Source organism: Rattus norvegicus, chromosome X (genome assembly GCF_036323735.1).
Source record: "Rattus norvegicus strain BN/NHsdMcwi chromosome X, GRCr8, whole genome shotgun sequence".
Taxonomy (NCBI): domain Eukaryota; kingdom Metazoa; phylum Chordata; class Mammalia; order Rodentia; family Muridae; genus Rattus; species Rattus norvegicus.
The window spans coordinates 45,876,845-45,899,367 of NC_086039.1; the positions used below are offsets into that span (position 1 = coordinate 45,876,845).

Sequence of the window (22,523 nt, forward strand, 5' to 3'; positions counted from 1 at the left end):
AGGTCCTGGAAAGATCAGGAATTCAATGCCCATATCTAAACATAGTAAAAGCAATATACAGCAAATTGGTAGCCAACATTAACCTAAATGGATAGAAATTGAAGCTATCCCACTAAAATCAGGGACCGGACAAGGCTGTCCAGTCTCCCTATTTATTCAATATAGTATTCCAGTCATATCCAGAGCTATCAGACAACAAAGGGAGGTAAACGGGATACAAATTGGAAAGGAAGAAGTCAAAATATCACATTTGCAGATGATATGATAGTATACTTAAGTCACCCCAAAAGTTCCACCAGAGAACTACTAAGCCTGATAAACAACTTCAGCAAAATGGCTGGATATAAAATTAACTCAAACAAATCAGTACCTTTCCTCTACTCAAAGGATAAACAGGCTGAGAAAGGAATTAGGGAAATTAAACCCTTCACAATTTATTTGACTACAAATAACATAAAATACCTGGATGTGACTCTAACCAAGCAAGTGAAAGATCTGTATGACAAGAACTTCAAGTCTCTGAACAAAGAAACTGAAGACAAGCTCAGAAGATGGAAAGACCTCCCATACTCATGTATTGGCAGGATTAATATAGTAAAATTGGCAATTTTTCCAAAAGCAACCTACAGATTCAATGCAATTCCCATCAAAATTCCAACTCAATTCTTCATAGAGTTAGAAAGAGCAATTCTCAAATTCATTTGGAATAACAAAAAACCCAGGATAGTGAAAACTATCCTTAACAATAAATGAACTTCTGGGGAAATCACAATCCCTGACCTCAAGCAGTATTACAGAGCAATAGTGATAAAAAACCTGTATGGTATGGGTACAGAGAAAGGCAGGTAGATCACTGGGAAAGAACTGAAGACCCAGAAATGAACCCACACAACTGTGGTCACTTTATCTTTGACAAAGGAGCTAAAACCATTCAATAGAAAAAAAATAGCATTTTCAACAAATGGTGCTGGTTCAATTAGAGGTCAGCATGTAGAAGAATGCAAATCGATCCATTTTTGTCACCCTGTACAAAGCGTAAGTACAAGTGCATCAAGGACCACCACATAAAACCAGATTCACTGAAACTAATAAAAGAAAAAGTTGGGAAGAGCCTCAAAAACATGGGCACTGGGGAAAATTTCCTGAACAGAACAACAATGACTATAAGATCAAGTATGCACAAATGGGACCTCATAAAATTGCAAAGCTTCTGTAAGGCAAAGGATGTGTCCTTAGGACAAAATGGATTAGGAAAAGATATTTACCAATTCCACATCTGATGGAGGGCTAATATCCAATATATACAAAGAATTCTAGAAGTTACACTCCAGAGAGCCAAATAAACCTATTACAAAATGGGGTACAGAGCTAAACAAAGAATTCTCAGCTGAGGAATGTCTAATGGCTGAGAAGTACCTAAAGAAATATTCAACATTCTTAGTAATCAGGGAAATGCAAATCAAAACAACCCTGAGATTCCACCTCACACCAGTCAGAATGTCTAAGAGAAAAACTCAGGTAAAAATAGATGCTGGTGAGGATGTGGAGAAAGAGGAGAACTCCTCCATTGTTAGTGGGATTGCACACTGATGCAATCACTCTAGACAACAGTATGGAGGGTCCTCAGAAAATTGGACATAACACTACCTGAGGACCTAGCTATACCACTCCTGGGCATATGCCCAAAAGATGCTCCAACATACAACAAAGACTCATGCTCCACTATGTTCATAGTAGCCTTATTTATAATAGCCAGAAACTGGAAAGAACCCAGATGCCCTTCAACAGAGGAATGGATAAAGAAATTGTGCATCTATACAGTGGGGTGTTACTCAGCTGTCAAAAACAATGATTTCATGAAATTCATAGGCAAATGGATGGAACTAGAAAATATCCTGAGTGAGGTAACCCAATCACAAAAAAGCACATATGGTATATACTCACTGATAAGTGGATATTAGCTGAAGAACTCAAATTACCCAAGATACAATCCACAGACCACATGAAGCTCAAGAAGGACAACCAAAGTATAGATGCTTCAGTCCTTCTTAAAAGGGGGAATAAAAATATTCATAGGAGGAGATATGGAGACAAAGTTTGGAGCAGAGACCGAAGGAACAGCCATTCAAGAACCTGCCTTACATGGGTATGTGGATGGATATATATATATATATATATATATATATATATATATATATATATATATATATATATATATCTCCACCAAACCTAGACAAATATTGATGAAGCCAAGAAGTGCATGCAGAAAGGAACCTGATACATCTGTATCCTGAGAGTCTCTGCCAGAGCCTGACAAATACGGAGCCGAATGCTAGCAGCAAACCATTGAACTGAGAACAGGTTCCCCATTAGAGGAGTTAGAGAAAGGATTGAAGGAGCTGAAGGGGCTTGTAACCCCATAAGAACAAAAATAACAACCAACCAGAGCTCCCAGAGACTAAACCATTACCCAAAGACTACACATGGACAGACCCATGGCTCCAGCTGCATATGTAGCAGAGGATGGCCATGTTGGGCACCAATGAGAAGAGAAGTCCTTGGTTCTGCCATGGCTGGAGCTCCCAGTGTAGGGGAGTGTTAGGGTGGGGGAAGGGGGAAGGTCAGGTGGTTGGGGAGGGAAAAACACTCATAGAATAAGGGAGAGTGAGGATGGCATAGGGGGCTTATAAATGGGATACCAGGAAAGGGAGTATCATTTGAAATGTAAACATAAAAATATCCAATTTAAAAAAAGAAAGAAAAAAAGAATATGCAGACCAAACACTTATATATGTATAATTAAAAACGAAATTGGCAATTTAGTTAATTAAGTAAATTTTTAATTTAAAAAATATATTTTAAATATATTTTTAATATATTTAAATATATTAAAAATAAATAAGTAGTTACTTATTTATTCATATACTATATAGAAACCTATTGGAATCATATTTTATGTCTATGATATGTACATATGTCCCTTGTAAATATCCTTTATGACATATATACGTATATACATATATATATATATATATTTGAAAAGACATTTTATTCATCTTTCCCCATTTCAATAATTGGAGCTTCAGACTAAATCAATATTTGTGATCCCTGAAACAGAACATGTGTTTTGTGTGCTTATTACTTCCATAAAGTCCAATTATTCAGTAGATCCCAGTATCACTAAAAAAAAAATCTTATCAATAAAATAATATCTCACTGCTGGAAGCACAGTGACATGAACCAGGATATTTCTAGACATTTTATGCATCTTTTCCCATTTTAATAACTGGGACTTCAAACTAAATCAATATTTGCGACCATGTATTAAAACATGTTTTGTGTGCCCATTACTTCCACAAAGGCCAATTGTGCAATGGAGCCCAGCACCACTAAAACACAATCTTATCAATAAAATAATATTTCATTTCAGGAAGCATAGTGACATGAACCAGGAAATCTAGATTACTCCACACGCCATATCTCATGATAAAGAATGATTCCTTCATCCCATATTGTGAAAGCAAGATGACAAAAATAAACTTCATTTTCTAACATTGGAGAAGACGGAAGAGTCTGAGATGGAAGCTTTGTGGCTGGCTCTTGTGTTTACTTGGATTTGTTCTAGAAGTGGGTCTAATGGACAGCTCAATGTAACCCAGGTATCATGAAATAATATTATATAAAAAATTCTTATTGCATTATTCCTTTATCTCAAATGGTGAGCAACACCTCATAATCATTTACTAAATGTTTATGTGCTGCAGAAAGCACTCATTCAGGGAGCAAGTTGGGGAATATGCAATATTCTAAATAGAATATAATTTATTATATAATTCATATTAATATTTAATATTTTTATTTTGGACATTTCACATTTAGACATTTATATATATATATATGTATATATAAACATTTTATAAAACAGCATGCAAACTGCAATTATAAGCATTAATATACCAGATAGAATGGTTGCCTTATTATATGCCCACTGTAGTATATATGATTTCAACATAAAATATAATATAATTACATCTTCATATTAATAACTCATGTAAATATAATATTATGATATGTCAACATCTTATCTCCTGTATCTATTTCTCCATGTGTTTTTCTCCAAAAGATTTGTATGGGCATCAAAATATGTAAACCATTGGTTCATACTCATGTGTCTGCATTGAAAAAATATTATTTACTGTCAATTTTATATTTTCTCATTTCCATTTAGAGCAGATTTTAGGTGATAAGACCCAGAGACCAAATGAAATCTTTCATTTTCCATGATATTTGTTAACTCAGTCTTAAATATGTCAAAAATCTTTCACCATCATGTTTTAGATGTAGATTTAGATAACCTTATGTTTGTACACTACAGGGAACAGAAATTTTACTCTGTATTTAGGAATTGTATTATTTACTATATGTCAAAATATAGTGTAAATGGAATATATTCAATTACATTTAGTAATCTTTAAACTTTTCCTTGCTGCAATACATTTTGATCATATTCAATCCCCTTAACCAAGTACTCTCAGATATTCCCCCACCTCCACATTCACACAACTTCATGCTCTTTCTCTAACAAAAATATAGAATATAAGTTTTAAGGAGCAGAATTTTATACTGTCCATTTAAAATCAACTTTCCCCTCTCAAGCTAAAGTATTTGTTGGAAATGAAAGAAGACATCCATTAATTTTCCTAATGACATCTTCATTCTCAGATCTCAGGTGATTGGCATACCATTGCCATAGCAGCCACAGAAATTGATGTGATTACCGATGATGGACTGTTGAAACTGTTTTTCCGTCACCTTGAGTGTTCTAAACAATGCAAAGAAATCATCCTGACATTCTATGGCGAGTAAGCTAACCTTGCTGCAATCTAAAGGTTCAGACATTTTTGATATGATGGGAGATATTTAGACATTTCCCAGACTGACAGCTATATGATACTGTCACTTACAATACATAAATATTTCTGAAATAAAAATAATGCTCAGGTATTACTCTATATTTCAAATAAAATATATGTAATATGAATACTGTATGAGCAATAAATATGAATAATATAGATATGAAAATATTTAGGATTTAGACATGTATGTTACATATACATTTAAATTATTTAAAATAGCACGTATCTTATAACAACAATTGATATTCAGTATACTAGATAGAATGTATGCCATATTGTATGTATGATTATAGTATAAATTATAACTTACATATATATGATTACAACATGAAATGAGATACATATTACGTGTATATCAAAAACAAATATATGTAATGTGCTTAGTTACAATATTATATTTTATATTATATCATATTTCACATTAATGACATCAAATTTTGTGCGTCTATACTACAGAAAATGTGCTATATTGGCTAGAAAGATTGCTCAGTGAATAAAGTACTTTTTAATTTATTTATAACATTGTGATATTTTATGATACATTCATGTCACTACGTAAAATGATTATATTTATATATCATGCATCATACTGTATTTTTTAATTATGCCTGTATATAATTGTTTATTGTTAGAGATTTCTGTTTTATGGTATTCCTGTGTGTGTGAACGTGTGGGTCTCAGCATCTATTGTGTTTCTTGTACTTTTACTTTGACTCTTGTATTTTGTTTTCCGTTCCTTTGTTTTGCCCTAGTTTAGTTTGCTTTCATTTTTTTTCTTTCTTGTTGTTAATGTGCCTATTCATTTCTAACGAAAGAAAGAAAATATGAGGATTTGGATGAGTGGAAAGGTTGGGAGGATATGGAGTTATAGAAAGGCAAACTGTAATCAGAACGTAGTATATGAAAAAAATCTATTTTCAATTAGTAAAAAGATAGGTTTTAGTTATATCATGGGTCTGGGATTTAGTTTTAAATACAACTAATTGTTAATTCCAGTCATGAAAGTGGGAAGTATTTCAGACAGAAAAATAGCATTTGCATCACTAAGCAGCTCATGACCAAGTCAACATTTCAGATCTGGTGGAGAAGACTCTCAATTACCCATAGGTAGAGTGATTGACAGTTGATGGCTCTTGAGGGAGGAATAGTAATATTTTTCTAAGAATATAGTCACTTGTGGGCATACATTCATGCACATATATTCAACAATAGCTGGACATAATGGACATTATTTTTTTAAAAAGAGAAAGAGGGAGGGAGAAAGAGGGAAAGAGGGGGAGAGAGAGGGACAGGGAGGGAGAGAGATGGAGAGAGAGGGACATGGAGAGAGAGGGAGAGAGAGGGAAAGAGGGAAAGAAAGTGAGAGGGAGGGAGGGAGGGAAGGAGGGAGGGAGGGAGGGAGGGAGGGAGGGAGGGAGAGGGAATATCTGGGATTGGGAGGACTAGACTAGACGGAGATGGATCAAAGTACACTCTTGCACTATGGAATTCTCATATGTACAACAGTGACTAGAAGTATACAAATTTGGATAGCAATAAATTCAGGACATAGAGAAAAAGAGGAGGGCAGAAATGGGGAGAGCTATGTAAGATCACATTTTATTTTATGTGTGTATGGGATTCTCCAAAGAAAAGTTAAAGTGAAATATAAAACTAAGTAAAATAAATTCATAGATCAGTGTACAATTAGGACTAGGGTAAAGAAAGATAAGATTGCATTAAAGGTCATTATGACTTCAAAGAATATTGGCCATCATGTACAAAATGGGTTTAGATGATTTAAGTAACTTAACTAGAAGTGTAAATCAAAAAGGTAAGTGCTGAAAATTTTTACACATAATAAATGTTATTGGGGTTTGGCAGCAGAGAAATTAGCATGGATTTTGGGTGAAGAGGAAGGAATGATATTGTTCATTTTCTGTACAATAACTTGTTCTCGGTTAATAGTATATTAGAGATTACACATCAGGAAGAATTTTTTAGAAATATTAATCATTGAGTAATAAATGTGAACATAAGTAAGTTTCCCATTTTACAAATATAATTAGAATCTATATGAAGGTCTTCATATCCTATCCCTTGCTTCTTTTGAAGTGTTCATTATTTAAGATGGCACTATTGAAATCTGAGTAGAAAAAACTGGTTTAAAATATACCATTATAACCCAGTAACAACAGAGACACATGTGAATTGTAGATTTCATATATCATTGATTTTGTATTCCTCAGATCTATATCTGATATGTGAATACAATAATCTGCTTGTACGTCCTTTGTGTATGTCTATATGCCCATCCCTGTCTAGAATCACTCATGCCTACATGAATTTTTGCTGAATAAATATAAGTTGAATTAACAGAAGTCAAAGTATGCATTAAACAGTGGTGGACTCAGTGGGGTGTGGTGGCACATGCCTTTAACCCCAGCACTCAAGAAGCAAAGACTGGTGACTATGTGTTTGAAGCCAGTTTGGTCTACAGAGTTTCAGGACAGTTAAACAGATAAACCCTATCACAGAAAAAAAGAATGAAAGAACAAAGGAAGGAAAGAAGGAAAGAAAGAGAAAAACCAACCAAACATCAAATAATGATAAAATCAGTGACCCTAGAAACAGAAGTATTTATAGAAAATAAATACATAAATAAATAAACAAACAAACAAACAAATGGTTCAAAAAAGACTATTCATATCAAAGGAATCTGCAGCTACTACCCTGTAAAGTCTATTGATATCACTGCCTGAACCATTGCAGATAATCCATTCTCAGTGACAAAGTCAATTGTGGTTTCTATGGCACAGTGAGCCAGTGTTCAGTGATCTGAGAGGGAAGACGGTCATTGTATTATTCAGGTCACACGGGACCATGGATAAGAGATATTCAATCTGTCTCTTTGTATTTTAGGGTAGATGAAGAATGTGAAAAGTTTGAAGTCAAAGCACAGAACCGCTACTTAGATTGGTTTACTTTTACCTGTGAGTATGTGTGATCTTTCTGAAATATTTAAATTCCTTGTTATTGGTATCATCCCATAACTCTGTGCCTGGAAGAATTTCTTCTTGCAGCTTCCCACCAGCCTTATACCTCTCACTAGGTCTTTGAAGAAGTCATGATCTGATCACATATGTTACATTAAATTGCAAAACAAACAAAACTCTCAAGTTTGATTGTATGATATTCACATATAAAACAGCTGAGAATATATTTTATGTAGAATAATTTAAAATTTCATTTACATAATAAATATCATTGTGTCTATTCAATAAAGAGTCAAGTTTGTCAATGAAAAAAATGAATATGCGGAGCAAGAGTAATAGTCAGCAGTTAAGGGAGGTTGCTGCTCTTCCAAAAGACCCTGATTCTGATCATAGTACTCACATTTGATGGTACACAACAATCTCTAACTCTGATTTTAGGAGATCCAATATTTTCTACTAGATTCTGAGAGCACCTTGGTCACATGCATTAAAAAACAGGTGGACACATACACATAAATGAAAATAAAATCAATCTTTTAAAAACAGAAAATTCAAGTGTTTGAAAAACATTTAATAAAAGAGTTTAATAAGTATATTATAATTAGCTGAAATCCAGAAGCTATGAATGACAGTGATTAAAATGACAGATCGAAATATTCATACCAAAGTGTACTTAATTTAAAATTCAATTCCAATGAGAAGAAAACTATATAGGTTTTTGTTTATAATAATTTGGAAATAATTCACAATCATCAGTTTTCTAAAATGGAATGACAAAATGCTAAAGTAATTCATTTTGTGGAAAATGTTCAATACATTATTCTCATGTCACTCTGAAAAAATATCTATTTTTAGCTTAAATGTGACTGAGGGGATTGTTAATGAATCAGTGACACTGAAGAAAGAAAGGCATATTTCTGGGGTCCTTGAATTGAACCTGGTAAACTTAGATGAAAAAGTGTTAAAATATTTGAATTCTAACATCTACCCTTTTACACTACAGATTCAGGTGATCGTTACTTTAAGATTAAATATGTATCAAGTGCAAGTATGATAATTTTTGGTTACTATTTGAAGGATGAATTATATTCAAAATATGTATTCATTTTGCTTGGTAAGTATCATGACTCATTATTATAATTATGACTATGATTGTTACTTGTGCCTGCATATGGGTCTGCATACCACATGTGTGCTTGGTGCACACAGACAACAGAAGAGAGCATCTGATACCCTGTAACTGGAGTGACAAATGGTTGTGACCCACCATGTGAGTGATGGGAATTAAGCCCAGGTTCCCTGAAGAACCACCAGTGTTCTTAACCACAAGACAATCTTTCCAGCACCTCATAGATCTGTTTGTATAATACAGAACATGGCTACATCATGTCTGTTTTTAATTTAAAAGATAAATGTATGCATAGGTTATTTATATAAAATACATTTATTCATAGATGTGTCCACATAGAAGATTCAATATTCCCCTTGACTGAATTACAGATGCAAAAAAATTTATTATAAATAAACATTTATATCCACCAGGGACTGCCATCAGAAGGATTTCCTTAAATTGGACACATACAATCTGGGATCCAAGACATTCCATGATGCTCCCCATCAAATTATCAGTGTTCACTCACCCTGGATGGCTTATGACACTTCACAATCCAAGAATAAACATTTTAATTTCGATGCTTTGAAGGAAAGTTGGAACTGAATTTAGGCACTAGAAACATGAAGGGGGAGTTTTTTTTATCATCTTTGTTCTGGAAAGTTGACAGTATTTACCCCCCTCCCAATTTCATCATGGGACTGTAGTAGGAAGGAATGGAAATGATGATGGTATAGGTTGCATAGGAAGAAGAAGTCATTTTGGAAACCTGAAATCTTAAATTCAACCAACTTGAACTCCAAAGTGCTTATGTTTAGAGAATGTTGATATCCAGGGACCTGGTAGAGGATGGCAGGGAATGTGTTCAAGTTACAGGAGCATAACCAATGTGCTTAGTAGGTATTCAATTTTGAATTCAATAGGTTTATAGTTGTGAATGGGAAATGATGCTCAACCTTTTTAGTCCTTGGCAAGTCACCATGAAAGACAGAGGTGGGAGTGGGGAGAGGACTGGACAGCATGGAGGATGCATTCTACTCTGAAGGACATTTTACATGTTTCTCTTCTTTTTTTCCACACAATGAAGGGAAAGGAAATAGTGTGAGTGAAGCAGATCAACAGAAATTTACAGATGCTTATAATAGTATTGGAATGTCAAAGGAGAATGTAAGATACCTGCTTGATAAAGGTAATAAGGAAATGACCATAGAGGGTTCCCTAGTTGTCCCTGAGACTTTTTATGAAATAAAAAATTAAAACCATATTATATTTGATACAAATTTACTAACAATTTTTTTAAAGTTATAATCCTTACAGCAATGATAGCTGCATTCTTTTTTCCCACCCTATTTTGCAGATATTTGTCCTAAATAAAGACATGCACACCTTGGGTGAGTAGAAACATAATGACAGATCTTCCACTCCCATAAAAAAAAAATCAATGCTTTTTGGTTGTTTGTTACTTTGGTTTAAAAAAAAAAATCGATGTGAAGGTATGATGTGGTTGCAGTGCTCTTGGAGAACAGAAGATGGCACCAGATCCTACAGAGTCACATGGGCTGAGCATTTCTTATACAAGATGAGGGATGGATGGCTTATCCACTGAGCCTATCAGCTGTCATACTAATCTTCTCTACTTGATTTGCTCCCTTGAAACCTCAAGATAAAGAGTCAATATTTTTAACTTTGGAAACAATGAAATCTGTGAAATATGAAATAATGAATTTTAGGATGAATTTTTAACAGCCAAATATTTTGCAGCTTTTAGTGATGCACATATTTATGCACTTTTCTCTGTGGTATAGATATCTGTGGTATTTACCTTGGATATACGAAATTTCAGGATTTGTGCAAAGGTTTACAAAATTAATATAATCTTATGAAATTCTTCAAAATAATACCCATGCATGACATCCATGTACACAGATGGAGTCCTGTAAAGTAGTTTTGTTATGGACAAAGGTCCACTTTATCATAGATAGGGTCCATTAAGGTCCAACACAACTCAGACACTAAGTCAATACAAAAAACCCAAAAATGTATTGTAATCAAACTGCTACTGCTACTGATAAATCATCAACAAAGAATAAACTTGGGAGCTGAACTATGATCCCCAAGCCAGAATGTTACAGGGATTTTAAACCTGAAAACCACAAACATTTGTGCTAACTTAGTTACATTTTTCTGATAAATTGAGATTCAGATATAGGGGACTTTCCTAGAAACATTCTTTTTTGGTATATCTATCCTATCCTCATTGGTTAGTTTACTTATTTGTGGCAGAGTGACTTGCCCAGCATTCATGTCTCAACTCGTTAATCAGGGTGTCAGTCACCCAGGGAGATCTGAAGAACTTAAACTTTGAACAGGGAAAAAAAAAGAAACGTTCAACATCTTTAGTCATAAGGGAAATGCAAAAAAAAAAAGAACTTAAACTTTGTCTGAACCCTATTCAAAATGGAATGTTTATTCAAAATGGCTCTTTCTTACAAATTTCCCTCTGCTACATTGCTCATCAAAGCAATCAATTATAAAGTTATTTAATGATATGTGATATTTATATGTAGAACTGAGTTTCATAATGACATTCTTCATACAGGCATACCATATATTTTAATCATATCTTTACCTTTATTTACCTCTTACTCTCATCCCAACAGCTGAGTCTCCATTCTACTTTCATGTATATTATACATGCATATATATGTTGTATATAAATTGTTATAGAGTATATTATATATTATGTATACCATATTATATATTATGCATTATATTATATATATGAACTTTCTGGTGACACCATCAATTTAATTAGGATTGCCTGTATGAGCATGTGTACAGACTTATTTACAGAAGCACAGACACAATATCAGCAGCGATACCACTGAATGCCCGACATCCTAGCAACCATTAACTACCTGTAGAGTCCCAGAAATGGGTAGGACCTTGTGAATGAGTATCCCCAACCACCCAGCAACTTTTATTGTCTATAATTCCTCAGAAAGAGGGGACCACATGATCCCTGTCAATTCCACCAGGAAATGGTGATTTGGTTCAGGTCTTCCTTTGTTGAAAACTTAAGGACATTATGTTACTAAGAACTCATCTAAATTAAACATTTTTGTTCTCATCTCCACAGATGATATTATAAAGAATATTTGAAATTGTAACTTCTCAATGGTAATAGATTCATCTCTGTGAAGTCTAATTATTCTGCTTCCCATCCTATGAAGACATAAATCCTGATCTATTGCTTTCTTTCCATCCTGAATGTATTCCTGTATGATGTTCCTTACTTCCTGATTAAATTGATACCATATGCATAAACACATCTCAGAAGCATGCTCTTAACGTATTCAAGGCTTAGAAATAGTTCACTATGCACAACTACTAAAAAACTACTTATCTATTATCAAGTAGGAGAATTTTATTTAAGAGAATAATTAAAAGGTTGTGGAGATGTAGTGAGCACTAGAAGCTATCACCTCTAGCTTCTGGGGTAGAATGTGCCCTGTAAGCGCTCCCCTACCCCTATTGCTATAATTGCATGGTCAGGCCTCACAAACATAACCACATATGCTTTGAGTTCATGAGTGCCTTCTTAAAGAAGTTGGAGAGATTTCATACTAGCAACATAACAGCATAGCTGAAAGCTATAGAACAAAAGAAACAAACACACCCAAGAGGAATGATAGCAGGAAGTAATCAAACTTAGAGCTGAAATCAATAAATTAGAAACAAAGACAAAGTACAAAGAAGGAAGGAAACCAAGAGCTGTCCTTTTTTTTTGGGGGGGGGGAAATCAACAAGATAGATAATTCCTTAGCTAAACTAATTAAATGGCAGAGAGGCAGTATCCAAATTAACAAAATCAGAAATGAAAAGGAGACATAGCAATGGACATTGCAAAAATTCAAAGAACCATTAGGTCTTCAATTTTCTGTGACTTCTATATGTCACAAAATTGGAAAATCTAAATAAAATGGATGATTTTTCTGGATGCATACAACTTACCAAGGTTAAATCAAGATCAGGTAAACAACTTAAATAGTACTGTAACTCCTAAGGAAATATAGTCATTAAAAGACTCCCACAAAAAATCCCAAGGTCAGATGGTTTCAGTGCAGAATTCTACCACATTTGCAAACAAGAGCTAATACCAATACCGTCCAAACTATTCCGCAAAATAGAAACAGAAGGAACACTACCCAATTCATTCTATGAAGCTACAATTACACTTATACCTAAACCACACAAAGACTCAACAAACAAAAACTCTCAGGCCAATTTCCCTTATGAACATTGATGCAAAAATACTCAATATAATATTAACAAACTTGATCAGAGAACACATCAAAAACATCATCCAACATGATCAAGTAAGATTCATTCAAAGGATGTAGGGGTTGTTCAACAAATGAAAATACATCAGCATAATCCACAATAGAAACAAACTAGAAAAAATGAACATCACATTACATGATGAAAAAGCCTTTGACAGAATCCAATCTCCTTCATGTTAAAAGTCTTAGAGAGATCAGGAATGCAACATATATCTAAACACAATAAAAGCAATATACAGTAAGCCAATAGCCAAAATCAAATTAGAGAGAAACTCAAAGCAGTTTTAACAAAAGTGTTTAGGGACAAGACTAAACACTCTCTCCATACCTATTCAATATTGTGCTTGAACTTCTAGCTAGAAGAATAAGACAATTAAAAGAGAGCAGGGGATACAAATTGGAAAGGAAGAAGTCAAAGTATCACTGTTAACATGATATGATAGTATTCATAAATGACCCAAGAATTATACCAGAGAACTCCTACGGCTGATAAACACTTTCAGGAAAGAGGTTAGATACAAAATTAACTCAAATAAATCAGTAGCTCTCCTTTATACAAATGATAAATGAGCTGAGAAAGAAGTTTAGAAGGAAACACCTTTCACAGTAGCTACAAATAATACAAAATATCTTGGGGTATTCTAACCAAGCAGGTGAAAATCTATATGGTAAGAATTTCAAGTATCTGAAGAAAGAAATAGAAGATTTCAGAAGATGGAAAGATCCCTCATGCTCGTGGATCAGTAGAATTAACAATGTGAAAATTGATCTCTTCCTGTCCTTATGGATCATCAGCCAATATTGATCCATGTGGGTAAAGGGAACAGAGATGACTGACAAGAGGTTCAGATGCCTTGTGAGTACATTCAGTGAATAAAACACATTGGAACCAGATGCAGGGAGGCAGACAAACTTTACATGGGGTGATTCAAGGATTATGTAATTTAGGAATATGGCATAGAAACATTCAAGATGAGCAGAGGTCACTGGTTGAAGACGTAGGGTACTGAAATGACTCATTAGCTTGGGAAAGCATTTCAGGAATCTAAGATGCTAGCTGAATGAGTTCTTATCAGGAGAAAGGAAGTTGAACCTGTAATCTAAGACTATGTGATATTCCACAGGTAGAGATGGGGGGTGGTAAACTGCCCAGACAAGGTCAGAGAAGGAGCAGCTCTGCCAATAAAGGGATTCCTCCATATTGTACCAATCCCAAGAAGGCTATTCAGCCAATGGTAGACTTCAACCTTAATTGACAAAGTTGTCCCACATAAGTAGCCATCTTGCCAAAAGCAATCTATAGAATCAATGCACTTCCCATCAAAATGACAGCACAATTCTTTACAGACCTTGAAAGAACAATTTTAAACTTCATATGGAAAAACAAAACATCCAGAATAACTGAAACAATCCTGTACAATAAAAAAAAATTCTGGAGGTATCAACATGCCTAACTTAAAGCTGTACAACAGAGCAATAGTAATAAAAACTGCAAAAGTGGGTTGGGGATTTAGTTCAGTGGTAGAGCACTTGCCTAGCTAGCGCAAGGCCCTGGGTTCGGTCCCCAGCTCCGGAAAAAAAAAAACTGCAAAAGTTTGGAGCAGAGACCGAAGGAATGGCCATTCAGAGCCTGCCCCACTTGGGGCAGCATATATATGTATGTATGTATATATATACATATACAAAAACTAGACAATATTGACGAAATCAAGAAGTGCATGCTGTGGTATTGGTACAGAGACAGACAGATAGACCAGTGGAGCAGAATTGAAGACACAGAAATGAACCGACACACCTATGGCCACTTGATTTTTGACAAAGGAGCCAAAACCATTCAATGGAAAAAAGATAACATTTCCAGCAAATGGTGCTGGTTCAACTGGAGGTCAACATGTAGAAGAATGCAGATCGATCCATGCTTATCACCCTGTACAAAGCTTAAGTCCAAGTGGATCAAGGACCTCCACATCAAACCTGATACACTCAAACTAATAGAAAAAAACTAGGGCAGCATCTCGAACACATGGGCACTGGAAAAATTTTCCTGAACAAAACACCAATGGCTTATGCTCTAAGATCAAGAATTGACAAATGGGATCTCATAAAACTGCCATAAAAGTGCCAAAGGACACTGTGGTTAGGACAAAACGGCAACCAACAGATTGGGAAAAGTTCTTTACCAATCCTACAACAGATAGAGGCCTTATATCCAAAATATACAAAGAACTCAAGAAGTTAGACCGCAGGGAGACAAATGACCCTATTAAAAAATGGGGTTCAGAACTAAACAAAGAATTCACAGCTGAGGAATGCCGAATGGCTGAGAAACACCTAAAGAAATGTTCAACATCTTTTGTCATAAAGGAAATGCAAATCAAAACAACCCTGAGATTTCACCTCACACCAGTGAGAATGGGTAAGATCAAAAACTCAGGTGACAACAAATGCTGGCGAGGATGTGGAGAGAGAGGAACACTCCTCCATTGTTGGTGCAATTGCTGACTGGTACAACCATTCTGGAAATCAGTCTGGAGGTTCCTCAGAAAATTGGACATTGAACTACCTGAGGATCCAGCTATACTTCTCTTGGGCATATACCCACAAGATGCCCCAATATATAACAAAGACACATGCTCCACTATGTTCATAGCAGCTTTATGTATAATAGCCAGAAGCTGGAAAGAATCTAGATGCCCTTCAACAGAGGAATGGATACAGAAAATGTGGTACATCTACACAATGGAATATTACTCAGCTATCAAAAACAATGCCTTTATGAAATTCATAGACAAATGGTTGGAACTGGAAAATATCATCCTGAGTGAGGTAACCCAATCACAGAAAAACCCACATGGTATGCACTCATTGATAAGTGGCTATTAGCCCAAATTCTTGAATTACCCTAGATGCATAGAACACATGAAACTCAAGATGGACGATCAAAATGTGAATGCTTCACTCCTTCTTTAAAAGGGGAAAAAGAATACCCTTGACAGGGAATAGCGAGGCAAATATTAAAACAGAGACAGAAGGAACACCCATTCAGAGCCTGCCCCACATGTGGCCCATACATATGCAGCCACTCAATTAGACAAGATGGATGAAGCAAAGAGGTGCAGGCTCACAGGAACCAGGCGTAGATCTCTCCTGAGAGACACAGCCAGAATACAGCAAATACAGCGGCGAATGCCAGCAGCAAACCACTGAACTGAGAATAGGACCCCCGTTGAAGGAATCAGAGAAAGGCCTGAAAGACCTTGAAGGGGCTTGAGACCCCATATGAACAACAATGCCAACCAATCAGAGCTTCCAGTGACTAAACCACTACCTAAAGACTATACATGGACTGACCATGGACTCTGACCTCATAGGTAGCAATGAATATCCTAGTAAGATCACCAGTGGAAGGGGAAGCCCTGGGTCCTGCTAAGACTGAACCCCCAGTGAACGTGATTGTTGGGGGGAGGGCGGCAATATGGGGAGGATGGGGAGGGGAACACCCGTAAAGAAGTGCATGCTGACAGGAGCCTAATATACCTGTCTTCTGAGAGGCTCTGCCAGCACTTGACAAATACAGAGGCAAATGCTATCAGCCAACCATTGAACTGAGAATAGGGTACCCATTGGAGGAGTTAGATAAAAGATTGAAGGAGCTGAAGAGACTTGCAACCCTACAAGAACAACAATACCAACCAACCAGAGCTTTCAAGGACTAAACCACCATTCAAAGACTGTACATGGACAGATTCATGGCTCCAACTCTCCAGCTACATATGTAGCAGAGGATGGCCTTGTTGGGCACCAATGGGAGGAGAAGCTCTTGCTCCTGCCAAGGCTGGACCCCCAGTGTATTGGAATGTCAAGGCCGGGAAGGCAGGAAGGGGTGGTTGGTTGGGTTGGGGAACACTCTCTTACAATAAGGGGAGGGGTTTATGGATGGGAAACTGGAAAAGGGGATAACATTTGAAATATAAATAAAAATACCCAATAAAAGGAAAGAAAGAAAAGAAGGAAGGAAGGAAGAAAGAAAGAAAGAAAGAAAGAAAGAAAGAAAGAAAGAAAGAAAGAAAGAAAGAAAGAGACACATGTTGATCAACGGAATAGAATTGAAGACCCAGAAATAAAGCCACACACTTTGGAAACTTGAGTTTTGACAAAGTCAAAACCATACAATGGAAAAAAGAAAGCATCTCCAACAAATGGTGCTGGTCTAACTGGACGTGTGCATATACTAGAATGCAAATAGATCCGTATTTATCACCCTGCCGAAAATGCAACACTAAGTGGATCAAAGACTTCAATATTAAGCCACATATATTAATCTAAAAGAACAGAAAGTGGGGAATAGCTTTGAACATTTTTCCATCTGACACTTAAAATAGTATTTTATCATATTTTGCATAATATATATATACATATATATCATATATTATATATACATTATTATTTAGTTTACAAACATAATAATGATAAATAAAGGATCTGGACCTCGGTTTTTTTCCCTTATTAACTTGAGTATTTCTTGTTTACATTTCGACTGTCATTCCCTTTCCCATTTTCTGGGCCAACATCCCCCTAACCCCTCCCCCTCCCCTTCTACATGGGTGTTCCCCTCCCCATCCTCCCCCCATTACTGCCCTACCCCCAACAATCACGTTCACTGGGGGTTCAGTATTAGCAGGACCAAGGGCTTCCCCTTCCTCTGGTGCTCTTACTAGACTATTCATTGCTACCTATGAGGTTGGAACCCAGGGTCAGTCTTTGGGTAGTGGCTTAGTCCCTGAAAGCTCTGGTTGCTTGGCATTGTTGTTCATATGGGGTCTCAAGCCCGTTCAAGCTCTTCCAGTCCCTTCTAGGTCCCATTCTCAGTTCAGTGGGTTGCTGCTGACATTCGCCAATGTATTTGCTGTATTCTGGCTGTGTCTCTCAGGAGAGATCTACGCCCGGTTCCTGTGAGCCTGCACCTCTTTGCTTCATCCACCTTATCTAGTTGGGTGGCTGTATATGTATGGGCCACATGTGGGGCAGGCTCTGAATGGGTGTTCCTTCTGCCTCTGTTCTAAACTTTGCCTCCCTATTCCCTGCGAAGGGTATTCTTGTTCCCCTTTTAAAGAAGGAGTGAAGCATTCGCATTTTGATCATCCGTCTTGAGTTTCATGTGTTCTGTGCATCTAGGGTAATTCAAGCATTTGGGCTAATGGCCACTTATCAATGAGTGCATACCATGTATGTTTTTCTGTGATTGGGTTACCTCACTCAGGATAATATTTTCCAGTTCCATCCGTTTGCCTATGAATTTCATAAAGGCATTGTTTTTGATAGCTGAGTAATATTCCATTGTGTAGATGTACCACATTTTCTGTATCCATTCCTCTGTTGTAGGGCATCTGGGTTTTTTCCAACTTCTGGCTATTGTAAATACGGCTGCTATGAACATAGTGGAGCATGTGTCTTTGTTATATGTTGGGGCATCTTTTGGGTATATGCCCAAGAGAGGTATGGCTAGGCCCTCAGGTAGTTCAATGTCCAATTTTCTGAGGAACCTCCAGACTGATTTCCAGAATGGTTGTACCAGTCAGCAATTGCACCAACAATGGAGGAGTGTTCCTCTTTCTCCACATCCTCGCCAGCATTTGCTGTCACCTGAGTTTTTGATCTTACCCATTCTCACTGGTGAGAGGTGAAATCTCAGGGTTGTTTTGATTTGCATTTCCCTTATGACTAAAGATGTTGAACATTTCTTTATGCGTTTCTCAGCTATTCGACATGCCTCAGCTGTGAATTCTTTGTTTAGCTCTGAACTCCATTCTTAATAGGGTTATTTGTCTCCCTGTAGTCTTTCTTCTTGAGTTTTTTGTAAATTTTGGATGTAAGCCCTCTATCTGTTGTAGGATTGGTAAAGGTCTTTTCCCAATCTGTTGGTTGCCGTTTTGTCCTAACAACAGTGTCCTTTGCCTTACAGAAGCTTTGCAGTTTTATGAGATCCCATTTGTCGATTCTTGATCTTAGAGCATAAGCCATTGGTGTTTTGTTCAGGAAATTTTTCCAGTGCCCATGTGTTGGAGATGCTTCCTCACTTTTTTGTCTATTAGTTTGAGTGTATCTGGTTTGATGTGGAGGTCCTTGATCCACTTGGACTTAAGTTTGTACAGAGTGATAAGAATGGATCGATCTGCATTCTTCTACATGCTGACATCCAGTTGACCAGCACCATTTGCTGAAAATACTGTCTTTTTTCCATTGGATGGTTTTGGCTCCTTTGTCAAAAATCAAGTGGCCATAGGTGTGTCGGTTCATTTCTGAGTCTTCAATTCTATTCCACTGGTCTATCTGTCTGTCTCTGTACCAATACCATGCAGTTTTTATCACAATTTCTCTGTAATACTGCCTGAGTTCAGGGATAGTGATTCCCACAGAAGTCCTTTTATTGTTGAGGATAGTTTTATCTATCCTGGGTTTTTTGTCATTCCAGATGAATTTGCAAATTGTTCTGTCTAACTCTGATAGAATGCTTGGGATTATTTCTATCTTTCTGTATCTGTTGAGGCCTGTTTTATAACCAATTATATAGTCAATTTTGGAGAAAGTACCATGAGGTGCTGAGAAGAATGTATATCCTTTTGCTTTAGAATAGAATGTTCTATAAATATCTGTTAAGTCAATTTCATTCATGACTTCTCTTAGTCTATGTCTCTGTTTAATTTCTGTTTCCATGATCTGTCCATTGATGAGAGTGTGGTGTTGAAATCTCCCACTATTATTGTGTGAGGTGCAATGTGTGCTTTGAGCTTTAGTAAGGTTTCTTTTATGTATGTAGGTGCCCTTGTATTTGGAGCATAGATATTTCGGATTGAGAGTTCATCTTGGTGGATTTTTCCTTTGATGAATATGAAGTGCACTTTTAATATTCTTAAGTAATCAAGAAAGTCTTTAAAAGAACACATATATTGAAAATCTGTATAATCAATGAATAAAATTTCTGAGGACAGAAAAGAATGCAATAGAGCCTCATCCAGGATTCAAATGGTCAACAGAGAGTGATAGCTTCGGATGCAATACCCGGAATATTGGGGGAAAGTGTAATAGCTTCCCAGTCAGTAGCCTAAGCCATCAGAAAAGGGAAAAAGCTTTCTATATAGTACCGGAAGTGGCCAGAAGAGGACAATAGAGCCCCATAAGATCCCATGTAGGTCCATTCTCAAAGCATTCAGAAGAGGTCAACAAAGCCACATGAAGTATACAAAGCATCTAGAAGACATCAAGAGAAGTCTGTGCAGTACAGGTAGCATTCAGAAGATTGAGATAGGGCCCCATGGAGAACTTGAGGCAGTCAGAAAAGGACAATAAAGCCCCATACAGTACCCAATTATCAAAACACATATAACTTCGCATTCAGTATCCAAAGTATCTACAAGAAGCAAATAACTTCCTGTGTGGTAACCAAAAAATCCAAAAGAGGGTGGTGTCTTCCCATGCAGTACTCAGGAATCCAAACAGGATAATAACTTCCAATATAGTAGACAAGGAACACAGAAAACTGATACCTGGCATGAAATACCCAGAAGAGCAAGAATAGGGTGATAGAGGCCCATGTACTTCCTAAATTACACAAATTTGTTGTATGAAACATGTGAGGTTAAAAGATTTTTGGAATCAAATATTTTCTCTTTGTCACTGACATTGAGATCCACATTATTTTATACCAGTTGTTTGAACTCCATATCTGTATTCAGTACAGACATAACAAAAACACAGAGGAAAGAAAACACACACACACACACACACACACACACACACACACACACATACACTCACAGATACACAGACACAGACACAGACACATACACACACTTAAAGGTCAAAGCAACATATTAATTGGAGAGATACAGAGAAGGGAGAGAAGAGAAGGAAAGAGACAAAATTAAAATCAAAGAAAAGAAATCAGCTAAAGATACAGTGAACAACACAGAAACAGACACAAATTGAGTTTATTGAGGAAACTTCAGTGCCAGATGTTTGACAGTCTGCAGAAAATGGATTTATTGTTACTGACATGCATTTTACTAAGACTGAATTAAATGAAAAAATGCTGGAGAGTTTTATCACTTTACACAAACTGAAGTCATTTAAGAGAAAGGATCCTCAATTGAGAAAATGTCTTCATAAGATAGAGCTGCAGATAAGCCTGTTGGGCACAGATAATAATGAAGAAAGGCACAGCCCTCGGTGAAGCCACCCCTAGGCTGATGGTCCTGGGTTATATAAGAAAGCAAGCTGAGAGCCAGTAGTAGTACCATTCCGTGGCCTGTGCAGTAGCTCCTATCTCTGGATTAATTAAAAAAAGAGTACTCCCTTTTACTCTTAAGTCATCCTGGCTAAAAGCCTCACATACTAAAAAATACATATCACAGAAAGATATATCACACACTGACTATCATGCATATAATATTATGGATAATTTATTCAGTCTAATAATGAGGCATCATCAAACCATGTAATTATTCTCAGTTAAATGATTTCTTCTGGTATTATACACTGGTTTGTTTTTCATTGAATCTTTATTTGTTTATTGTTTTATTTTGAAACACATTCAAATGTGGTTATCCTTAACTCAACGTATACAACAGGCTGGACTCAAACTCATAGAAATCTGCTTCCCAATCTCCAGAATTGACAGCATGGACCACCATGGCCGATTAATCACATTTTCATGTGTTTAATTTTTAGTTATGTATATATATATAAATGTCTGCACATGAGCAATTGTACCAGGCATGTTCAGTATCTGTGCAGGCCAGAAGAGGGAGAAGATTACTCTGGATCTGGAGTTACAGATGGTTGTGCACTGCCATGTGGTTGCTACAAACTAAACCCAGGTCTTCTGCAAGGCCACTCATTAATCTGGACCACTGAGTCATCCCAAACCAGATTATTTTTCAAGAGTTAGAGTGCATTTCTAGTTTGTTTTGTGTAATGGTTAGAAAAAGTTTTGCTTATGGGAATTGGCGGTATTAGGAGGTGTGTTGATATTGGAGTAGGTATGATCTTGTTGGAGCATGTGTGTCTTCATGTGAGTGGGTTTTGAGGCTCCTGTGACCAAGCTCTGCCAAATGAGGAAGAGAACCTCCTGCTAGCTGCCTGCAGAAGAGAGACCCTCCTGGCTTCCTCTGAATCAACA

General features: G+C 36.4%; 1 protein-coding gene across 1 annotated transcript; it reads left to right on the forward strand.

The window, feature by feature from the left end:
* The first annotated feature begins 3,522 nt into the window (after positions 1-3,522).
* On the forward strand, positions 3,523-12,329 carry LOC134484151 (lipocalin Cav p 2.0101-like). Its single transcript, XM_063280531.1, has 7 exons — positions 3,523-3,659; positions 4,723-4,862; positions 7,818-7,888; positions 8,895-9,005; positions 10,090-10,191; positions 10,360-10,393; positions 12,142-12,329. The coding sequence occupies exons 1-6, from the start codon at positions 3,579-3,581 to the stop codon at positions 10,374-10,376; spliced, it is 522 nt and encodes a 173-aa protein (XP_063136601.1). The 5' UTR covers positions 3,523-3,578; the 3' UTR covers positions 10,377-10,393; positions 12,142-12,329.
* Positions 12,330-22,523: the final 10,194 nt, after the last annotated feature.

Excerpts from the sequence above, each read along its gene's own strand:
- LOC134484151 (XM_063280531.1), top strand. The coding sequence starts at position 3,579 with ATGGAAGCTTTGTGGCTGGCTCTTGTGTTTACTTGGATTTGTTCTAGA. Across the intron at positions 4,863-7,817 it reads ATCCTGACATTCTATGGCGA|GGTAGATGAAGAATGTGAAA; the intron begins GTAAGCTAACCT and ends TTTGTATTTTAG. Across the intron at positions 7,889-8,894 it reads AGATTGGTTTACTTTTACCT|ATTCAGGTGATCGTTACTTT; the intron begins GTGAGTATGTGT and ends TTTACACTACAG.